General features: G+C 30.2%; 1 protein-coding gene across 1 annotated transcript; it reads right to left on the bottom strand.

The window, feature by feature from the left end:
* Positions 1–690: 690 nt before the first annotated feature.
* On the bottom strand, positions 691–5,006 carry LOC129311991 (uncharacterized). Its single transcript, XM_054954527.1, has 7 exons — positions 4,504–5,006; positions 3,825–3,965; positions 3,384–3,749; positions 2,735–2,977; positions 2,225–2,317; positions 1,320–1,520; positions 691–1,210 (listed from the first exon to the last, which is right to left on the bottom strand). Exons 1-7 carry the CDS (start codon positions 4,831–4,833, stop codon positions 998–1,000), a joined length of 1,587 nt encoding a protein of 528 aa, XP_054810502.1. The 5' UTR covers positions 4,834–5,006; the 3' UTR covers positions 691–997.
* Positions 5,007–24,952: the final 19,946 nt, after the last annotated feature.

The following is a 24,952-nucleotide window of genomic DNA, read 5'->3' as shown; positions in this document are numbered from 1 at the left end:
TAATAGAATGATTTATTATTATATTATTGCTGAAGTCTGGCGCTGGTCATAAAAATGGAATTAAATTCTGATAATTAAGAACATATCAACTGGCTGTAGGCAAGAATGATTAAGTTACAAGTAGTTAATTGGAGTTGCAATATTTTTATACAATTAAACATCACGTAAAGTGTTTATTTTTTTTATTTCAGCATTTTTCTAACTGCAGAAATAAAATTAACATGCTTTTGACATTACACTTACAATTTTCAGCTACTAAAGTAATTTTTTCTGCAAAAGTATTGTATTAGAAAACTTTATCCAGGACACGATCCAACACTAAACATGAATTAATATCACACACCAAATTAAAGCCATGCATCCAAATCCAATCACCGCGAATCCTCTTTCTGCTGACAGAGTGATCCCATTAGCTAACCTTTTTGACACAAAAATCTGTACAAGAACTCTTATGGAAATAGGAGTCAAAGTATTAGAGGAAAATACTTTCTAAAAGGCACCGAATGACACAAATACTTGATAACAGAGACCAAAAATTGTCTTCCGAAGACCCATACAAACACGAAAAGAACTGCAATTTGCCCATTTTACCAAATATGAAGAACTCAAACCCAAGGGAAAGAGAAACTCGCATGGATCCCTAACACACTTACACACAAGGAGGATTAAACCTCGGGACCATATGATCAATTTGTAAACCTCTAAAATTATCGCAGCATATAAACAGCATTCTCGTGAAGATACAGTATTCTAGTATTCTGTGATTTGCAGGCCATGCCAGATTGGTATATTCCCAGTACAGGAAAACGTGGTAACGCTTTACCGAGCTATCAAATAAAAAAATGACGCGCGGTCATTTGTTTAAAAAACCCTACATTGCCTCAGAACAGCATTTAAGTTCCCCCCTCCCCTTTTTAAGTTATTGCTTGTATAAAGCCAGCAGGCAATTCAAATAACATCAATAGGTGTAAATACGTTGATGGTAAAGCGAATGGATTTAGCATCGTGAGGGCCTGTCATAAGTTGGGGGAAGGGAAGGGCAGTGTTCATTCATGTTGCCGTATGGTTCCAAAGTGTTATAGCCAGGTAGTTCCATTCTATATTCACCAAGAATCTGGCAGAAGGGAAGCTGGTCACTCTCATTGTTGCACCAGCTTGGCAGTCGTGTTTGGTTATCTTCAAAAATCTTGAGCATGTAGGCATCCCGAATCTGCAAATAATAACATAAACACATGACTAACTGATTGTAACCAGCAATCATTCATCCAGATTTACAAAACCAAACCAGGCAAGGTCACTGAAGGATATCAAGACTTAACAGTGAACTCAGTTACTTGAATGAAGCTGGAAACGGATCCAAATATTCCAGCCTCTTTATACATCGAGAGAATGAAGGAAACACATGTTGTTGATTTTCCATCACTATATACCCACTCATCTTGTTCTGGAATGGTAAGTAATTGATCGAAAGGTATCCCACGCTTCTCAGTCTCAGCCAGAATTTCATGCAGAGCCAAACCCTGGAAGCATGCAAAAATGTGAGGACCCTATCAACTACAACAGAAACAGCCATTTCATACTTCATTGAAGTACACGCGTTGCTTCCAGCCCACTAAAGTATAAATTATTAAATTTATAAGTGATATCTTCAGTGAAATTTGGCCCATGCAAAAGTATTTTAACATTTGACGCTCAGTCCAGTACACAGAACTTCAAGAAACCGAGCATTTCATTCATCCTCATGGTTGAAGGGTATTTAACTCGTAAAGCTCAAATTTAAAAGATCAAAAATCTTGGGGAAAAAAAAAATTTACACTTGACCATAGTAGGGAAAGAAGTCAACCATTAAGCATGTTGAATAACTCATCAACACCATTATTATTGAATAACACTATCAACACCATATATTTTCAATAACAGGTTGAACTTTTAGTCTTTTAGGGCCAGAAACATAACCAATCCAAAGAGCAATTGGTATCCCTCATAGTTTTGACAAAATATTTCTACACAAAATAAAAGAAATTAAACAAAGAAAGCATGTATTTTTTTCTCCTTTTTTTCATTGGTGCATGTGAGTGAGAGGGAGAGTTTATGTAACATCTAGATGATAAAGGAATAGAAAAAAATAAATAATCAAAATACATAAAATAGAAAAAAAAAAAAAAAGAGCACAGATGGAAAAAAATATCATCTAAATGGTTCAGACCCCGCTCTTTATACCTACCTCAGTCCCTAACCGCTTATTCAAAGCTTCATTCCACATATTTGCAGCATAATCTGGTTGCACTCTAGTCCACATAGACATGACAGAAATTACCTGCACAGAAAACATATCACTCATAAACAAACTTCCATTACCCTTCAAGTTGATGTCTCCCTTGTATTTGGGATCTAGAAATTCAGTTACCACTGATAAAGCATGTACATATATTACCACACTAAGATAGCAAGGCATAGCCAAGATTTTTTAAAATAGAAAATTCCCCCCATTACATTGTCCTTTTTCCATTCTTTCGGGGTTTAATGAGTTGCCTTCTAAAGTCAAAAGGCACATTCTTGATTCTCCTTCCCAGACTATCCTTCCAATTCATATTTGAAAAGGTTTTTAAATAATTATTTGTTACTTAATTTGTCAATAAAACAGTTTCCTGGACCAAGGAATACAGCAACCGCTTCACAAAACTCGCTCATAACATGCTTATGTCACACAGCTCATAAGGGCAAAGATGAATACCAAGTGAGCATCAAGAGGTGGAGGATAGTTGTCAGCGACTGTGTCAATCCAACTAAATATCATGTTATGATAACCATATGGCTTGCCTGACATACTCCGTGCATACTCCCATGCGGCAGTAGAGTTAAATTTTGCACGCAACTCTGGGTGCAATGGGAGCAGGGCTATCTGGGGATTAGAACTATCTTTAAGAGCCAGTTCCCACCATTCATCCCATGGTATTACCACTATTATTTCTTCACCCTGCGTAGAGGTAGACCACTTGAATGAGATAATCATTTTTATGGTCACTGATAAGGAAAAGAGAACAAAGACTAAATGCTTTAAATCAAACCAATAATGAAGCAATTAACATATTCAGTCTACCAAGCAGTACATAACGACTTCAATTTCTACTAAGATAATTTTGAAAGGATGTAACAAAAACATTATATCTTAAGGCCATGCTTGGTTGGAAAGGGGGGGGGGAGGGGAGGATCCCTCCAAATGTCCCCCAATTTGTAGCCCCTCCCCTCCATTATGTTTTTGCCAAATAAGGGGGGCCACAGGGAGGGGAGCCGCTCCCCTCCATTTTTCAAACAAGGGGAGGGGAGTCCAACCAAACAGCGTTAAAGTGGCGTATACAATTATTATATTTCAATTAGCATACCTTTTCATTCTCATGCCCCGATTCACCAACCCATAAGTTGCCCATTTCATCTTTTAAGCAAACTGAAGTATGACCAGCAAATGCACCAGTTACCCACTTTTCCAATGTCTCAAATCCTCCCCACCTGCCACGGATCTTTGACACAGCTAAGAAATCTCCTGAATGAACATCTGCAGGATTTATAGTTGCACGCCAAGGCTTACTGCGCTTCTCAAATGTAGCTCCCATGTGTTTCTTCAGGAAGTCCAAGTTGGCTTTCTGACCCCACACAGTGTTAGAGAATAGAGGTAAAACGTCAATTAGGGATAGCAGGGTTCCCAGCATCCCTGATGGCATAAGAAACACAGAAACCCCATGTTGCTTTACCTGCTCGAGGATGTTAACCTTCAGTAACAAGGATACGATGTTCAAAATGAATCACAGAAAAAGAATAGAAAATACATATTCCATCTCTGCAGGCTCTTCCCACGAGTCAAATTTCAAGGTATGTTCTCGAGAAGAGAAGTAGTAATCCCATGTAATTCTGTAGGGAGTTGCAAACACATACAGATCCATACAGGTCCAGCTGTGAGCAGCGGATGTCTGCAGAAGGACAATAATTAATATTTCAGACCAGTTAAAAAAGAAGAAAAGAGTAAGAAAGGAGAGAGCGTCAGAATGAAACTTAATATAGAAGCATGAACCAATGAGGCGAGCAACTTCCATCCAAATCAGCTAGTATTATTCGATTGCCTAAACGAATAAATGGAAAGATGCACGTTTAAATTGAATTTCCAGAACAGATATGCATGCAGGTAATGGCAGTTATTTCCATGAATCAATCAGAATAAAACGCATTATCAAGTAAAATCAGTAATATTGATCCAGAATGACGATGCCCAACCACTTCCAATTTCCATATTCATGATGAACAACACGTCATGCAAGATGATCAGAAATGATCTCAGTTCGCGAAAAAAATCGTTAAAACTTAAAAACACACTGCCTGGTATACATAACAAAGAGTTATCTTCTATTTTGCTTGACCACGAACTTAGGCAATCCATCATATCTAGATTGTACAGGGAAAACAGATATAGAATAGAACCTTCAAGACTTCACATAAAGCAGAATAACAAACCTGGAGATAGAGAATGCCACCTCCCAAGCCTGGATCATCCCTGTCCCCGGCGGTGAACTCCAGCTTAGCTTTATTTTCATAAAAGCACGCTCCTTTCCACTCAATCGATGAATTGTCGGCAGTCACAGACCCAACAAAATACGGGAGCAAATCCACCGCACTGTGGAAGTTATTAAGAACGGGCCACGAAATCCCACGAGGAAGAACAGGAAGCGCATCGTTTACTCTGAAAGGAACCTTGAAAGCATAAGCAATACCTGACCCGGACCCAAACCCTAGAATCCATAGCAGGACAAAACACAGGGGGGGAGGAGGAGAAAAGGCAGCCATGGAAAAGGGATTCTGGTTCTTGACAAAAAAAAAATGAAAGAAAGAAAGAAACGAAGAGAATCAAGGCAAGTAACTTGGATTTCCTGAAGATTCAATCCATTAGGGCATTTGGATTCCAAATCGGGAAAGGGCAGGTTGTTAAGGGTCAAGGGGCCCGGGAGGCGACCGTGATCTGGAGAATTGGAGTAGATCACTAGATAGGGAATAATCCTTCGTCGATACCTCATGTGGGACCACATGGATACGTGGCGGTATATACAATATACATGTGTCGGTTCCTTCTGGGCCAGAGTGTCCGAGTGGGATCATAACCGTTTTCGCCATTATAACCATTTTTTTTAATACTCATTATTATCACCTTACTGTTTTCACAAAAGCATGCAAGTAAAAATGATAATCAAATTCTATTAAAATATTTAAATAATAATAATATTTTTTTAATATCATACTTTTTTTTAATTTTTAATATTTTTTAATAATAATTTTAAGTTAAAAGATTAAATTATCTCTTGTTTAAAATAAAAATAAGAAGTTTGAATTTTATTTTTTCAACCATAACTTTTATTTTATAAATTTTAAAAATTAAATAAGAAATTATAAATTTTTATATGAATTTTTTTATAATTGATAAATAAATTTTAAAAATAATAATTTCTATTATAATTTTTATTTAAATAATAACAATTTTAATTCCTTTTTTAATAATAACAAGTGGGTAGACAAAGCTCCCTACATAAGAACAATGTTAGCCGTAAACGACCAATCCTGCTCTAAGATATCTTGAAGGTCATCCAAAGGTTGGAAGATAGCATGAAACCCAGGAGTTGCAACCATTCTAACTTTAGCAAGAGAATCTGCAGCTATATTGCACTCATGACAAGTATGATGAGGATGAAATTCATGAATTGTAAAAATTAAATAAAAAGTTATAACTTTTCACATGAAACTTTTTTTACTATCAAAATTCAAGTTCTGAAAATAATTAATTATAATTTTTATTTAAGTTGTTACAACTTTTATTATGTAAATTATAAAAATTAAATAATAAATCATAATTTTTAAATAAATTTTTTTATTATCAAAGTTTAAATTTTAAAAATAACCAGTTATAATTTTTTTTGAGCGATCATAACTTTTATTTTGTGAATCATAAAAATTAAGTAATAACCCACGTGAACTTGTAATTTTTTATTTTAAATAAGGAGTAATTTAATCATTTAATATAAAATTATTGATATCAAAAAGATACCTAAAAATTTTAAAAAAATTATGACATTTTAAAAGGCCTGATTATCATTTCAAGAGGAATTATGCAATACTAATAAATTTTTTAACCGGCACGAATACTAATACATTTAATAGTACTTATTTCAGGGTATTGCATACTTATTTTTGCCCATGAGTCTAAAGTCTAAACACATTTATTTACGCATCCATCCACACAGTTTGAGACTTGCTCTGCATCTGCAAAAAAAATTGGAAAAAAAAAAATCAATGAGATACCTATATAATATATTAATTGAATTTTATAGCATGTTAAACTTGGTGCAAGAAAATTTAATTTTTTCTCTGCCACATGGAACGTACATATAGGAGGGAATATATTTTTTAAATTTTTTATATTTAATTTACTGAAGCAGGAAAATAAAACCGTCAAAATTGATCCTCAATTTGTTAAACATATGAACTTCAGGAACTAATAAATTGGCTTGTGTTTTTATTAAAAAAATGTTTTTGTAAAAGAAATTAAAATGCAAAAAAATTGAGCACCTCCAAATCTAAATTTTTGAAAAATCAACAAATTCGGAGAGCAGAGGCTAGACGGACATGACATGTAGCAGTCACTTTAGGGGGAGCGGGAACTTTTAATAAGTCTAGATTACAGAACATTAACATGTAATGAAATGAAAAGTGAATCAAGGATGAGATTACAAGAAATAATTAAGAAGTTGTTTTGGCCAATCCCTAAAAAGCACAAAAGACTTGTGAATATATATAAGATGCATTTAAATAGAACCATATTTTGGCAAAAAAAAAAAAAAAGAGCTCATTACGTTTATCAAGATGCTATTTTGAAATCGTACAACATTACATCAAACAGGCACATAATTATACTTTTTTATTTAAAAATATTTTATATTTTTAATTAAATTTTACTTCTCAATAAAATAGTTATCTATTTTTTAACTAACCCTATCTTTTTATATTAACCTCTATTAAATACTCTATAATAAATATAAAATCATTATCAATAAGAGTATTTTTGAAAAAAAATAATAATTACACTTTAAAAGATTAAAAATATCTTATATTTTTTAACGAATGAAGTAATTTTTTTTAAAAAAAAATTGTAGCACACTAGTGAATGCATATGAATATATCGCGGATTTGATCGGACTTGTAACTTAACGCAATTGATGTCTAACTTTTTTAATTAAAAAAGAAAGAATAAAAGAGGTAAAAGAAGTTACTTATGTTAGAGCGAGTACTGATGTTGGTGCAAGAAGCATTAGCACAAGGCAAAGCACATTGATATTGGCCATCATCTAAGTATTTTCCATCGTGATGGTGAATGCACTGAGCAATGCAGGCAGCAGAACAGATTGTGGTACTAATTAGCCGACCACTAGCAAAACATTGCGGCATGCAAGACCCAAAACATGTAAGGAATGACATTGCTTCTGATTGCCCTATCACCACTTGCAACACCAAAACCATCACTATTATTGATCTCATCACCTTTTCCCCCTTCATTTCTTTCTTATCTCCAAAGTGTGTCTATATATATTGCTTTTCTCTGTTTATATATTGACTTCGCCCTAGGATGGCTTATATAGGGTCTGAAATGAATTAATAAATCTGATTCTTCTTGGAAGATTTGAGGAGAGAAGAATTTTTATTTCTTTATTAATAAAATATCATATTTGTTGTCGTGTTGGTCTAATTTTTTTAGATTAAAATATATTTTTAGTTTTATAATTTTACATAAGGTTTCATTTTGATTCATTAATTTTATAAAGTGTCTTTTAAGTTCTTTAATCTATGCATTGTTAGTTTTATCATAAAAAAATTTACATTAAATTTTAAATATTAACAAAATATTTTTGGATGTTGACATATTAAATTTAATTTTTTAAAAATAACAATGATTGAGACAAAAAAAATAACCATTCAAAATTAAGGGTATTGGAGAGAGAAAACTGAAAATATATTTTATAAAATTAAGGGATCAACTTAAAATTTTATATAAAGTTAGATAATTAAAAATATATTTTAGTTTTTTTTAATGTAGATTGAAAAAGAAATAAATGAATTAATAAACCAGATTGTATTAGATTGATAAGGAGTGAAGAATCCTTGGCCAATATCTGATGAGTTTAACAACTCATAGAATATTCCTTCTAGATTTTGACTTCGTGACGTAAAAATGGAATTGCAAGTTGTATTTAAACATAAAGGGGAGAAAAATCTTGTATTCATAATCCATAAAAGTCAAAAGAGATCTTATTATCAAATTCTAAAAAATCTTGATTTTAATGGATCAGATTTTTTTTAAAAAAAATAAATGGATCATATTATGAGTTTTAAAAGTTGAATTTAACTGCTAGTGTCTAACGTTTGAAATTGTTTTATTTTAATCTACACTATTCAACTTTTTGAAAAATAGTTAGATACTTAATCTTATACTTAATATACCTATTTTCAATCAAGTAAAAACAAATGGATCTTCAAACGTTAATAATAGAGTTTATTGTAGAATGAATATTATATATAAAAGATTCACATATCCCATACTTTAATTGAAAATAAGCATTTTAAATATACAGAGTTATATATATATATATATATATATATTCTCTAATTTTTTTTTATTTCAGTGACATGGCTTTTAATTGTGCATGAATTTAGCCTTTGTGTTCATCAAATCCAAATGCTATGGTTTAATTCCTTTTTGTGCAATGGTTTAATTCTATCTACTTTTTTATTCAGGCGTTATTTTTTGTTTTATTAATATCAAATTCATCTAAATACTGGTAAAATCAAACTAAAAAGAAAAAGAAGTAAAAGAATAGAATCAACTTTAAAAGCCAACTCATATGACACATGTCATCAAAAGGCAAAAAGTTGTTTCACGTGGATATGAAATTGGTGGCTTCATTGGTTATTAATGAATACACTACTCAATTGCCGAACTTTTTTTCCTTTGTCAAGTACATAGAACAATGGACTTGCCTTTGAACAAAATCCAGACTTGCTATTAGCTTGCATGTTTGCATGGAAGCAAGTCCAAACATGTCCATGAACCATTGAGATTGGTTTATGGGTGATGAATGTTAAAATTATGAAAATGCCCAATAACTCATTATTAGTGTTAAAAAATTATTTATTTTTTTGAATTCTGATTGTTAATCTTGCTCAAGCATAAAAACCAACTGAACCAGAGTGCTTCTAACTTTTTCTTAAGCAAGTTTGAATTTGCCCTTGATTTGCCTATAAATAAGGCCACTCTATCATTCACAATACCCAAGCAAGTATTTAAGCATTTTATAAAAGATTTTATCCACCCCTTAATAGGAATTTATTCAAGACTTTCCTTGTGATTCATCCATCATATAGGTTTCACCAATAACATGTGCCTTTGTGGCTTAAGTCCCCAACTATTACAAGTCAACAAAAGATAATGGGTGTATATGTTGCTTTTAATTTAAATTTTGACTTAAAGGCGTTTGTCATAACCCAATCCACAATTTTTTCTCTTTATTTATTATTATTATTATTTTTGGGCTATGACAAGTTGTTGAGCTCTTCTTTTGATTTGAACCTTAAGTGCCCAAAAACATTGCATCAATAGAAACTTCAAGATGTTAATTATTCATTTAAACAAACTTTCAACATAAATTACCCTTTGACCCTTGTAATTGTTCAATTAACAATCAACATTAGGTCAAATGTTTCTTTAAGGTACCTTGCATCAATTGTTCAACTTTCCAAAAAAAAAAATGTTGTGTCAATTGAAAGTTAAAAACATTAATTGCACTTAACAATAAACTTTTTAGACCAAATTATCATTTTATCTAACAATTATACTCAGTATCATTTGTGAGGAGCTGTTATGTTGATGTTTGCACTAATGATACTAATTGTTCATGTCCTCCGTAACATCCTTCTTTTTTGAGAAATCCTTTAAAATTATTTTTTAGTCTAAAAATAAGAGATGATCATATTTAGGATAACGTAGGACAGTTTGAGCTTTTAAAAGAACGTTGATTAATTGTAAATAAATTATCTTAGAGGATTTAAAGTATCTAAAAAACTGAATAAAAAAGGGCAAAATGATAAGGTAACACAAGGGGAAAAGGAAAAGATAAGAAAATAAATAAATAAAAATTAATAGCACGTTTAAAAATAGAGAGAGGTCGCAGCCGCAGGCAAATAAAAATTTCAAAAAACCATGTTCAGATGTTTTTAGAATCGGTTGAGATTTTTTAAGATTAGGTAAGTGTTTTAAATTTATTTTATTCTAACTAAGATTATTAAATTTAAGTGGATTTAAAATGGGAGAGAGATCTTAGAGATTGGATAAAATTGTTGAATAGTGATTCTAAGATTATATTGGGGTAATAGAAAATAACTTCAGGGAACTCTAGATAACTTTAAGTAATCCTAAGATGTGTGGAAATTTTTTAGAGCTCTCAATAGCAACTTATAAATTAAAAGTTATTATAGAAAATAAATTATAACTAACTGCAATTTATTTTAATTATTTGGAGATGAAAATTTAACATATTAGATGCTTGGTACTTATAAAACATGATCACGAGTACTCTGGAGCTGACAAGTGATAACCAACATAATTTAAAATAATTTTGGAAAGTTTTCTGTATAAATTGAGAAGCCCTAAGGTTAGAGAAATCTTAAGTAAAAATTGATAAGAATTTTTTGGAGTAGTTTTAGGGTTACAGATAACTCCCCTAAGTATTCTAAAATAGCCTCAAATTGAGAAATAAATTTAATTTGATCTTAATTTTCCATTTTCCAGTTTGTTGAGGTATTAGGAGTTTCCTAAGAACTCTTTAATTTTTGCTTTAATATTTGAGTTAGCTTGAAGACCTCTTGTGGGGAGATCTTGGGGTGAATTTGATTTTAGGTAACTTCTTTTTAAGTTACCTTGTTTGTTAGTACAGATAAATAATTGAACCTTTTCTCTTCTACTAATATTGGATTGAACCTAATAAATGCTTGTAATAATGTTTTATGAAAACTCGATGTAGTGATGAACAAGATAAATGTTTGGAAATTTTTTGTGAAACTATGGTTAATGGGAAATCCATATAAAATTTTTTATAACTGTTTGTTTAGAATTTTTATGACCGAATAAACTCATGTTGATCATAATTTGATTGATTAGAGCTCACTCAAGTTGGTTGAATTGATATAATATATAAAGTTTGACGATGTCTATAGAATGATAAAATATGTTAATCCAATTAAACTGTAGCTTGTTTTTCAATATTGCCAATCGACCAAACTAGCAATACATTTTAATAATACTTCTTTTAGGGTAATACATAATTATTTTTGCCCACGATTGTAAAGTCTAAACACATTTATTTACGCATCCATCCACAAAGTTTGACACTTGCTCTGCATCTGCCAAAAAAAATGCAAAAAAAAAAATCTATGTATTATATTAATTTAATTTTTAGCATGTTAAACTTGGTGTAAAAAATTCAAAGTTATTCTATATCACATGGAACGTATATATTGGCTTGTTATATATACTGACGTATATATACTGAAGTAAAACAATTAAACCGACAAAATTGATTCTCAATTTGTTAAACATATGGACTTCAGGAACTAATAAATTGGCTTATTTTTGTTAAAAAAAATTGTTGTGAAAAAATAACATGCAAAAAAAGAGTGCTTCCAAATAACTAAATTTTTAAAAAATCATCAATTTCGGACGGCTGAAGCAAAATGGACATGACTTGCAGCAATTACTTTAGAGAGGGGAAAAAAAACTTTTTAGTTAGTTTATTACTGAACACTAACATCTAATGAAATGAAAAATGAATTGATGTTGAGATAACAGAGAAATAATTACTGGCAAAAAAAAACAGAGAAATAATTAAGAAGATGTTTCCGCCAATCTTTGAACAGCCCAAAAGTTTTGTGAATATGTAAGATGTATTAAAAGAGAACCATATTTTGGCAAAAAAATGCTCATTGTCTTTATCAAAATACAATTTTGAGACGGTACAGCGCCACCTCAAACAAACACATAATTGTAGTTTTTTTATTTAACAAAAAAAGAAAAAAAAACATAATCACTAATCCCCGTAGTTTTATTGAATTTTATTTTTAGTCTATATAATTTTTTTAATATTTTCAATCTTTATAAGTTAAAAACACTAAAACTATAAGAATTTAAAAATAAACATCTCACAATCTTACAAAAATTATAAGGATTGGATACACTAAAAAAATTATAAGAACTAAAAGTAAAATATAATAAAATTATAGAAATTGATGATTGTATTTTTTTCTTTTAAAAAACTATAATGCACAAGTGAATATTTGAATATATCACGGATTTGATCTGCTTGTAACTTCATACTATTAAAATATGTTCCTCTAATTCAAAAAAAAAAAATCGAAGGAGATGAAAGTAATTACCTATGTTAGACGAAGTACTGATGTTGGTACAAGAAGACTTAGCGCAGGGCAAAGCACAATTGTATTGGCCATCATGCGAGTCTTTTCCATAATCATAGCGGTGAAGGCATTGAGCAGTGCAAGCGGCGGAACAAACTACCACTGTAACAAGTCAGCTACCAGCAAGACGTGGTGGCATGCAAGACCCAAAACATGTAAAAAACACTACAGAAAAAAAAATAACTTTCAACAGCAATTAATAAAAAGTTATCATTAAAAATAAACAATTTACGACGATAATAAAAACCATCATTGAAAATGTGACTTTCTACGACAACATTAAAAATTACTGTTGAAATAGTAATTTTTTGCGACAACAAGATAAAGTTGTAGCTGATTGTCAAACTGTTAGTGGCGACAAGTACATGTCACTGCTCAAGGTCTAAGTTTCAATGGCGACTTGCTAAAAGTTGACAATGAACAGTAACTTTTTAAAGTCGTCACTGATTATCAACATATTTTAAATAATATTATAATTTTTTTAAAAATGTATGTTATGAGTTTTAGCGATGACTTTTTAGTGTCATCACTGAAAATTTAATTTTATATTATCATCATAATTTTTATTTTTATTTATATAATATTTAACATTTTAAGACATTAATTTTGTTGTATTATTGTAATTTTATAATGAATATATAAAATAACACAATGAGTTTTTATTTAATATATTCTATGATTAAATTGTAACTCTAAGATAAGGTTAAAGTATTATTTAATGCTAATGTATTCGAGTAACGAATTAAGCCAAATCATATTATTTTATGTGTGTGTTTGGATTAAAAAATTTACAACTGAGGTTAAGATTTAACTGAGATTAGCAAACTAAGGTTGGAAGAAAAATTAGTAAATGTAATATGATTTATGTTTAAATATGTTTTTTTAGAAGTCAGTTAGATAAATTAAAATTTGTTTGGGTAATTTTATTCAAAAGCCAGTTAAGATGTTTAATGACCAAAATAAGCATAAAATTTTTAATATATATTTTTTGACTAATTAATAACTAAAAAATTAAATTTAAAACTATAACTAATAAGTGAAAAATCTTAAATATTCAAAATAGAAGAGAAAAGAGAGAAAGCATAAGCCATCGGATTAACGTAAAAGTCAATAACACTACTTATTTATAATAACTAGACATATGATACTTAAATTTATTCATTCATAGAATGATATTTTATCTAATCTAATTTTTCAATTCAAATTCTACATTTAACACTAGTAACTTTAAAGCTTGATGCCAATTTAGAAACATAAATAATTATAAACTAATGTATAATCATTAATATTTTTACTATTTATTCTTAGATACTTTATATATTATAATTATAAATATAAATATTAAAATAAATAATATAACAACCTCAAGAAGTGAAAAAAATTAAAAAATACAAATGATATTGTATTAACCATATTTATAGTTTACTTTAAACAAAATAAATAATATAAGTTACAATTTTATAAATTAAAAGAATTAAATTAAAGTATTTAAGGATAGTAATAATATTTTATAATATTTAATATTTAATGTGTGTGTGTGTTTGTATAGTTTAATAATACACACACACACACACACACACACATATATATTGTAGGTTTATTCTAACTTAGTGGCAAAATGGTTAAACACAAAAAGAGATGGTCATGAATTCAAATCTTGAAAGAGACAACTTTCAAAATAAAAATATAAATTGATGATATAATGACACGTGAAAGGTGACATAATGTCACGTGATATGAGGTGGGGGCGACATGTGGAGGGTGACATAGCACCATATGGTGTGAAGTGGGTCGCCACATGGACAGTGACGTGGCGCCACTTGTGTAAGTGAATCAAAATTATTTTTTTGCAGCGATAAATGTCCCTACTGATGTGTGATTTTTGCGACGATAAAATATCGCTGTCAATTTTTAACTTTTAGTGACGACTATCTTTTGACAACGATAAATTTTCCTTTTTATGGTCATATTTGTCGCCGTCGATTCTTAACTTTCAGTGAAAATTTTTATTGTCGCCACAGATTGAATCAATCATTAGAGCTTTTGTAGCGACTTTTTGTCGCTGCTGAAAACTTTCAACGATAACTTTTTAGCTTTTAGTGGCGATAAATATTGCCGTTGAAAGTCAATTTTTTTTTATAGTGAAATGACATTACTTTTGATTGCCCTATCACCACATGTAACACCAAAACCATCACTATTATTGACCTCATCACCTTATTCCCCTCCATTTCTTCTTGGATTTAAATCCCCTCAAAGTCAAAAGGGGATTTTATTACCAAATTTTAAATATTTTTATTTTGATTTTAATGGATAAGATTTTTTTTAAAAAAAATTAATGGATCATATTTTGATTTAAAAGGTGAATTTAACTGCTAGTGTGTTTTATCCAAAAAAAAAAAAATCTTAAACAAAAGTCTCCTTATTAGCCTTTGAGCAAAGTTCGAGCTTACCCTTAACCTGTTTGTAGATGTGTTAATAAGCAAGTTGGGACTTATACAAACTTAATTGTGAGTAAATATGAACTTACCCAGACTTGCCCATAGACAAACATTGATTAACCTTAGGTGGAAGCAACTTGGCCAGGTTGAAATTACGTGGATTGTGGCGTTAAGGCTCTAATGGCATTCATAGTAGCTAGACAAGTATTTAAGTTATTTGCAAATGATTCTACCTGCTGCTCAATATGAATTTATTTAAGGCATTTTTTGCGACTCACCTACCGCAAAGGTTTTACCGGTAACGTATGTCTTTGGAGCCTAATCAAGGCCCTTGTTGCAAGTCAATGAATAGATGATGGGTGCACATATGTCACTTCCAACCTAAATTTTGACTTAAAAACATTCATTCGTTCATAAAATTCAACCCACGGCTTTCTTTCAATTTGATTTTATAACAAGTTGTTGAATCTTTTTTTATTTGAATGTTGATCACCCAAAATAATTGCATCAATTGAAAGTTTAGGATACTAATTACTTTTTTAAATAAATTTTCAAGATAAAATTATCCTTTAACTCTCATAATTGTTCAATTAACAATCAATAATGGTTAAATCTTCCTATAGGGTGACATTACTTCATTTTGTAACCCTCTAAAGAAGTATTGTGTCAATTGAAAGTCAAAAATACTAATTGCAATTGCAATTAACGATAAACTTTCAGAACAAAATTTTATAATCACCTTGCAATTATATTGGGTATCACTTGTGTAGAGTTGTAAATGTTGATGTTTACACTGAAGATACTAATTGCTTGTGTCCTCTATTCTTTGTTTGGGAGATTTACGTCTAAATCCCTCACAACATAAGTAAATACTAAAAAAATCTCGCACCTCATTAATCTTGATGAACAACAACAGGAAAAAGATTCTGCCTTTCTCAAGATCCAAATTAAAATGCAATTCATCTATCCATTGCAAATCATGTCAAGTGCCAATACATATAATTGTATTTATTTTAGATTTTAGATTGTTACATTCTTTGTTTTTGCTAACAATTCTAATTTCTAAACACACCCATTTTTGCATCTGTCCGCACAGCTGGAAACTTGATCAACATCTGCGGAACAAAATCACAAAAAAGAAAAAAACAAATAATTAATGACAAAATCAATCAATATATTATAAATTCCGAGTATTGTTAACTTAACCGGTATAGAAATTTATTATCAATCAACTACTCTGTAAAATTACAATATTCTTTTACAGTGTGACTAGAAAGAAATGGAATTAACGAAATGAAAATAAGTTACACACACACATACCTGAGTCCTTGGTGATAGTGATGTTGGAACAAGAAGATTGAACACAGGTCAATAAGCAATTATGGTTGGTATGATTTGGGAGTTGTTCATGTTGATGTTTGCACTTACGAGAGCACTTGTCATAACATGTTTGCAAAGAATTTCCTTGTCCAACACAAAAACCTATGCAACCCTCCATGCACTCTGCTGATTTCGCTTCGCATTGTGATATCATCACCCCTTGTAACACCAAAACCACCACCACCATTGATCTCATCACCTTCTTTCCCTCCATTTCTTTCTTTCTCTCCTTATGTTACGTATAAGGTATTGTGATCTCTTGTCTCATCATCTCACAATGGTTTTTATAGAGTCACTTAATTGCATCTTCTATGGTAATAAATTAATTAATGGAACAAATTGCTTTAGAAAGATTTGAGGGTGATACAAATTAAATTTCTCGCCCTCCATTTTTTTTCCTTTCTCAATATTAGGCAACAATATATATTATTCTGATAAGAAACAATAATATATATCATTTATTTATTTTTAATTGCTTACAAGTGTCTTTTTTATTAAAAGCAATATTATTCCATCAAATATAAGTACCTTTTTATATGTTTTGAATCCTGAAAATCTCTCTCCGTTTTGTTTTCATGTCATTATGTCAGTTTAATTAGTTTTGTAGAGTACACAAAAATGAGAATAGATTAGTTAATATAATAAATCAAATTGTACAATGATAAGGAAAGAAAAATGCTTGGTAAATATCTAATTCATAAAATCCTTCCCTTTTTAGATTTCGCGTGATGTAAACATTAATTTCAAATTGTACGTATTAAAAAGCGAGGAGGATAGAAGTCTCTAATTTAGGTTCTTTCTTTATTTAATCATCTTAAATGTTTTAGATTTTGTTGGTATATAAGAAAATCATAAATGTTGTAGATTTTGATTTTAATGGACCAGATTTTATTTTATTTTTTAACTTTAATTAAAGAAGCAGGAGGCATGATTAAAATGGAATTCCAAGGGAGAATTTAAACAACCGGTATTTGAAATTGTTTTCTTTAAAACTAATTAACTTTAACTTTTTTATCACAAGAAGCCAGAGATAATCAACTAGCACATGTGGCAAGGGCAAAGCGGCACAATTACTAATTATAATTTGACACGATCAAATTACAAACTTCCATCAAACTTATTCATTGTCACAAACAAATTACACCAATTCTATACTATGAATAATGTCATAAACCCAACTCCATCTTATATGCAACAGTTACTATGGTTTTACTTGATTTTTAATTCCACTTAAAATCAATGGAATTAATCAATTTTATAAATTAATTACATCCCATAACATAATCAATTATGTTCAAAATCAATTATGAAAAAAAATTAATTTTAAAAAAATCGATTAACAAAATGTGATGATATTTGAATAATATTTTTGAAATTGATTTTGATTACTGAAAATATTTAGATAATTGTTCAGAAACAATTATAAAGAAGAGAGAAAATGAAAAATGCTCAAATGCTGAGAATTAATTTTCAAATGGAGAAAAAAAAATAGCTTATGCCAAGTGGAGTTTGAGAAGGTTGGGGGTATTTGGATAAGATTTTATAAACCCATGATTTTGAACTCAAAATTGATTCTGAATGTATATCCAAACATGCCTCAAGAAGTTCAAATCAAACTCATGTATTTAAATGCTTTAGAATGTAATTTGTCCAGCGAATTCAAATGTTTTCCAATTCATCTTGAGAAAACAGATCAGAGTTGTCAAACATCTGGAAGTTTAAAACATTAACTTATCCTACCAAATGATAAATTAAAACAAATTTGTCAAAAACACAATCACCTGACCTCCTTATTGCCTGTGGTGATGACATTGAGCTTGAGCAAGTATCATATCACGTAGTAGTCACATGCATCATTAGGTCCAATCAATGTTAAATTAGGCCACTCGTCAAATTCATCCCAATTGAGATGGTTTATTTTTATCTATGCTTTTTTAAGGCATCCAAATTAAATTTTTCAAATTATTTAAATTTGTTCTCTGGTCTCTCCCGAGAGGTCTATATAGGGTTAAAAAGATATAGCTACATATGAGATGGTACAAAAATGGATAAAATGAATTAATAGATTAGATTGTTGGAAAAATAACAATTAAGGACCTTTTAAGAATATTAATTTTAATTAAGAATCATAATATTTTGAAATCTCAGTTAAAGATTATGGTCATTAATTGAGATAAAAAATATAGTTTGTGTGGTGGAAGTCACTAACGTCACTTGAAAATTCACTAACTCAATTTAAAAAAATTATTAACATATATTATAAAAATATAAAACTTCACTTGAAAATCGATTCTTTGACAAAAAAACACCATTTCAAAATTTATTTACTTGACTTGAAAGAATTTTTAACGTATATTATGAAAATAAAAAACTCTACTTGAGAATTGAATATTTAACAAAAAATACTACTTGAAAATTCAGTATCTAGACTTAAAAAATTTTTTAACATATATTGTGAAAAAATAAAATCTCACTTAAAAATTGATTGTTTAACAACAATTCACTTGTCTAAATCTCATTTAGATCACATTCATTAATGGGTCTTTTTTTTTTTTTGGAATGCTAATGGGTGATATTTTATTTCAAGGGTGAATTTTGACAACTAATGTCTAGCATTTGACATGGTTTTGTTTTAATTTGGACTATGTAAATTTATTTTTTAATTTCAATGACATGGTTTCTAATCTTTCATGACTTTAGCTCAAAGCTTGTCAAATGGAAACGCTATGGTTTAATGTACTTTTTTAGGTGTTTAATTAAATTCGAATTTCTTCCTTATTTAAATTTATTTATTTATTTATAGATTTAAATATTATAATCAACATAAATTTAAGGTGAAACATAAATTTAAGTTGAACTTTTAACTAGGAAAGAAACCTCATGGTGAGAGAACTACCTCCAATTAATCTTGAGAATACTTAAATTGGACCTGATAATATTGAATATCACATAATTGTATTAAAAAAAAAAAAGATTAACATGAAACTCATGCCGCTGGAGAAGGAAAAAAAATCTCCATTTAATGCCACATGAAAATAAAAAGCAACATAAGGTATGTATTTGAGTCCAATTTTAAATGAGCAGGGTATTATTGATATTTTATTATTTTATTTTTAAATAAAAAAATCCCATGCCCCCACTAACCACTGACTTAAGGTGCTCAGTTTGCCACAAATCAAAAAGGGTTATCTTTGGGGGATCATTATAAAGTTCATCATAAGCATTAATCTAACAAGCAATAAACTATCCAAAAGTCTCATCAAATGAACAAATAGTGGGCCTTAATTATAAATAAGATTTTTTTTGAATTCACCAAAATGCCCCTGCTTTGAGATAAAGAAACACATCCCTCGAAAGGAAGAAATCATGGAGTACATGAAACCCATGAAATGTACTATGAATGGTATCGTTTGTGCCCGGCTTCTTCCTTAATTGTCATTCCACCTTTGAAGCCAATGTTCTTAACGAAAGCTCAATGCGTACAATTGGCCCTTTAGCGACGCCAAGAAGAAACTGCCAAACAAAGATATCATCAAGAACATCTGCTTTCTTGTAATTGTCGCTCCAACCTAAACCCCCGAGCCTAAATTTCGATCCAACACAAACACAATCAATGTTAAGATACCAGAAGTGGGAGCGAGAGCATGACCGTGAGCACGAGTGAAATAGGGCTTACGATTAGGATTGTGAAACAGCCAATGCTTGCGAGCGTGCTCGAATGGAGAAATTGGCAGAGAAAGAACATGAGAAAGAGCTTGAAGCAATCAAGGAGTAGTATCTTGTTTCGCGGAAGCCTAATTTCCTTGAAAATCACTGCACTCAGGCATTTGTTTGGTTTTCATGTCCATGCTAATTTCCAATAAAACACTACACTTAGCCTAATTTCTAGTGAAATCACCACGGGAGAAAAAGAAGAAAAAATTTCAATAATTACTTTTGTTTTCATGCTTCTCGTCTACCATGATTCCTTCATTTTTGGGTGTGCGTTTCTTTTTGTAAAATTAGGGGCATTATGGTGCATTCATAAAAATTTTACTTATAACTAAGTCTCAAGGGATTTCACAACTATTTGTATATTCGGTGGAACTTTTAGATAGTTAGAATGCTCACAAGGGACTTTGCAGTGATTTTCCAAATTTTTCTTAGTCCAGATCGTGAAATTAAATTAAAAAGTTCTACCAGCCATTAAGTAAACTATTGCTTTTAAAATAAATACCCCCCCTAATCATCATTCATCAACATTCACGTATGCGTATGTATTCTTAAAACGCAAATGATCCTACCGATCATGCGCCCAATAATTGGATATTGGATTTGGGCTCCCCCAAGTTTTCGCCCAATCATGGAGCCCAACAACATTTATTAAAATTAAAAAGCCCACCTTTGTTAAACTGAACCATAGCTGACACGCCCCGACGCCCACTCTTCAGATCCATTCGCTCCTGGAGTTGTGAATATTAAGGGAAGCTGATAAATGATTTATAATATAAAAAAAAATTTATATTCAACTTTATATATTTAAAGTATTTATTTTTAATTAAATTAAGATATATAAATATTTTATAAATTATTCATTCTAGAATAAAATGTATAAAATTTTTCTGAACTTTGAGATAGTTACACATAATCCCTCTCACCGTTAAACATTTAAAATTAACAACCCTAACATTTAAGTTTGTTTTTCAAAGGCCCCTACCAGTAATTAACTCAATTATGTTATTAATAAAGTTTGTTATATCAGATTAATCAAACACATATAATACATGATATGAAAAATATATTTTTTTAATTTGTTTTAACACAATTTAACAAGAGACAAAACTATAATTTTTACTTTTAACTGACATGTCGATACACTCACTTTTTTAAGTTATGTGATATTGTTTTCATTATTCATTGTTAATATAATTTTAAAAAATATATAATTTTATTATTCTGTATCAATTAAAATGACTTTTTATATTAAACAAATAAAAAGATAAATATCTAAATTAAAAGCTATTATTAATAATAATTATATTTTAATATATAAAAACAATGTACCATTGGTAACAACAGAAGCATGGATAAAACTAATAAAAAAGTAGCTATTTAAAAAAAATATAATTTTTATATATTTATTATATTCAACAAATGAAAGGGAAAATATTTAAAAGTTATCATTGATAATAATTATATAATAAAAATTTATCTTTTAATATAATAATACTATGCACCATTAATAACAACAGAACCATGGATAAAGCTATTACAAAAATAGCTATTTAAAAAATAATATAATTTTTACATATTTATTATTTGCTTATATAAATGCCATATAAGCTTCTATGTGACTTTTCTTAATTTGACATGGTAAATTTTGTTAATAACATAATAGAGTTCTTAATAAAAAGGGAATTTTTTTTTGGCCAAATAAAGTCAATTTTATTAATCACTAATAAAAAAATTATACACACTAATAGCTAAAACCAAACAAAACACTCAAAAAAATTTAGAAATACAAGCTAACACATGTCTCACCAAAAAACAACAAAAAACAATTCAAAACTAGAAAAAAAAATCAACAAATAACAAGAAAACCATATCAAAATCAACCAATACCCTTTATTTACATTCGAAACTAAACAAGGAAAGCCAGAACACTTCTACAATTTCAGATTAGAGGATAAGAAAAAAGACAAAGGGGATGAAGGAACCTTCATCCAAGCATCATGGTTCATCCCCTTTATAGCCAATCCTGCCAAATAATCAGCAAGTTTATTGCCTTGGCAAGACGCCAAGGAAAAGAAAACATCCTCCAGCAACCTCTTCAATTGCCAAAGTTCACAAACTAGAAACTGACTTTGCCACTCACAAGCCTACCACACAATTCTCCATCAACAAATCAAATAAGATCTCACAATCTAGCTTAAAATAAACCTTCTGTCCATTAAACTTCTCTTGCATCTTGAATGCTTCCAATGAAGCATAACGTTTAGCCATAAAGGAGATTTCAGCAACACAACTTTTACTCAGACATCCTAAAAACAAGCCAATAAAAAAATCACACCCAAACCTGCAGCTAGAGACTTATAATTCCAAGCCCCATCAATATTGAATTTAACACACCTTATAGGAGGTTTTTTCCACTGTAGATTCCCATCCCTTTGCATTAACCCCACGTTACTCTGCAAACCAACCTTTTTATTGTCATACACTGATCCAGACTTCAAAAACTTGTCAACTAGTGTGGAAACCAGCCTTATCACCTCCTCAGAATCCACCTTTACCTTACTAAACACCCATTGGCACCTAAACTTCGAAATCCACCAACACATAGTTGCAATCAATGCTTTCCCATGCGCATCTGAACTTAAATCACTCCCAAACATATCAATAAGCCAGCTCTTAACATTAGTAACATTCTTCTCAGAAAAACAGAATCCCAAAGAACAGCACAACCAACAGTCTGCGGCCCAAGGACACAAAAATAACATGTGTTCAATCATTTCATTCTCACAGCCACAAATAGGACATTCCGGATTACTTGCACATTTCCTTCTAAATAAAATGTCCTTAGTCACTACAACATCATGCAACAAACGCCACATAAAATGCTAAACCTTAGGAGGCACAATCAGCTTCAAGACTTGCTTCCATGTTTGCTTCTAAACCTTCAAAGAGGATCCAGGATTCTTAATCAATAATTTAGCATCATTAATTTTTGCTATATGATAATCAGATTTCACTGTATACACTCCATCCCTATTCCCCATCCAAACCACCCTATCTTCTACAGCTACAAAAGGGGCATTTGAAAACAAAATTAATATTAGGGGGATTAATTTTAAACATTTAGAGGTGAAGAGGTCATATAGAATTGACTTAAAGTTCATGGGAGTTTTATACATTTTAACCTTTGTTCTATAACAAACTTTTATTATTAATGTTGCTAACACATTAAAATTTACTTATCTCAATTCAATTGGATAAAAATATATTAAATATATAAATTTTACCCTATATAATACGTGCGCATAACCTTGTTTAAGTAATTAATGAGGGGGAAAACAAGGAGGCTGCGGGCACATGTAGCATTGGTTCAAGTTTATTGTTACTTTTTGACAGGATATAATAAACCGTAACTATGGATATGTGTAAGCATTTTTTTTTTTTTTTGTTTAGCTTAGAAACATTGAATTCCTAAGACTCAGTTCACGTGAAGTTTTGCATTTTTTGGAAAGAAAAAAAAAAGGATCTTCTAGTCTGGCATACAATCCTAGCTAAAACCTAAAAGTCAAATAATTTGGTTCGTGTTTAACCAACATAAAAGTCAAATAGTCCATCACCATTGTTTCGTTTTTGCTCATGGAAATGCATGCATGTAATATAATGATTCTTTTCAGCATTAAGCACAAAACAATGTGCCTCGACTAAAGGTTTTATGAGGCTCTCCTTTTCGTCTCTTACTTGGGCGCACACTCACGTACGAAATCAGTTTTGGTTCTTTTCACTCCGGTAACTTTTTATTTTAATAATTACATAATTTAAAATGAAGATAATTTTATAACTGTTATTGTGTCAAAAAAAATTATACTTTTTTATTATATTAATAAAATTTGACTGTTGAAATTGAATTTGAACCATTTAAATTTGCATAAACAACACAAGCTACGAAATAGAAGAGAATTAACTAGAATAGCCTAATGCATTTATTATGACCCATACAAATACCGATATACACTGAATGACATTAATGTTAGATCATTACATTTATATTGTTCTCATTGGACAGTCCTAATTCTAGACGCATCCAGTTACACATCCATCCACGCAGCTGCTAACTTTGTTCATAGCTGCAAAACAATATATAGAATCATATATCATCAGCGAGGAAAGAATATTATATAATCAAGTTATTAAACCGTACGTGATTATACAATGACATATATCATTTTCTAATGAAATGGGGCTGGAATAAGATTGAGAGCGAGAAATTAAGAGAAAGAAAAATCACATATGAGAAACTTATATTTACAAGAACTTATGAATTTGTTGAACACATCCAAAAATTTCATTAGACTTGAAATTATTTTTTTACCAATCAACGGCTGTTGGTCAATGGACGGAGGTGGTTGATCAACGCCAGTTAAAAATGTTTGAGTTCAAGGACATTTATATTATTTTGTAGGAATAATTAACCACAACCAAATTTCATAGGACTTGAGAGTATTTTTACAACTTTATTGGGACCCGTAAGGTATCCTCCCATTATTCCTACATATAAGATACTCCCCAATCCAAAGTATAAGCATTTCCTCTCATCTCATCTCAATTCAAAATATAACTAACATATTATACATGTAAAAAAAAATCACATTTTACTCTTTATATTTATTAACTTAAATATTTATATAAACATATCTCTCACTCATCATATAATACATTCGTAAGTGGGACTAGGGGTATAAAAAATACAACATGTGTTTTTATGGAAATAAAAACTTTATTGGTATGTAAATTTTTTTCAAAAACTATTTATATTTTGGATTGGAGGGAGTATTCTCCAAAAGCTTGTCTTGTCACTAAATATAAAAGGC

Source organism: Prosopis cineraria, unplaced genomic scaffold (genome assembly GCF_029017545.1).
Source record: "Prosopis cineraria cultivar Desert tree isolate PC_DT_omini unplaced genomic scaffold, ASM2901754v1 PC5, whole genome shotgun sequence".
Taxonomy (NCBI): Eukaryota; Viridiplantae; Streptophyta; class Magnoliopsida; order Fabales; family Fabaceae; genus Prosopis; species Prosopis cineraria.
Note: the sequence above shows the minus strand (reverse complement) of the source record. Positions and strands in the feature narration are given on the sequence as shown.

Coding starts and splice junctions, on each gene's coding strand:
- LOC129311991 (XM_054954527.1), bottom strand. CDS start 4,833: ATGGCTGCCTTTTCTCCTCCTCCCCCCCTGTGTTTTGTCCTGCTATGG. Junction 3,750..3,824: donor AGCCTGCAGAGATGGAATAT/GTATTTTCTATT, acceptor ATCCTCGAGCAG/GTAAAGCAACATGGGGTTTC. Junction 1,521..2,224: donor ATAAGCGGTTAGGGACTGAG/GTAGGTATAAAG, acceptor GCATGCTTCCAG/GGTTTGGCTCTGCATGAAAT.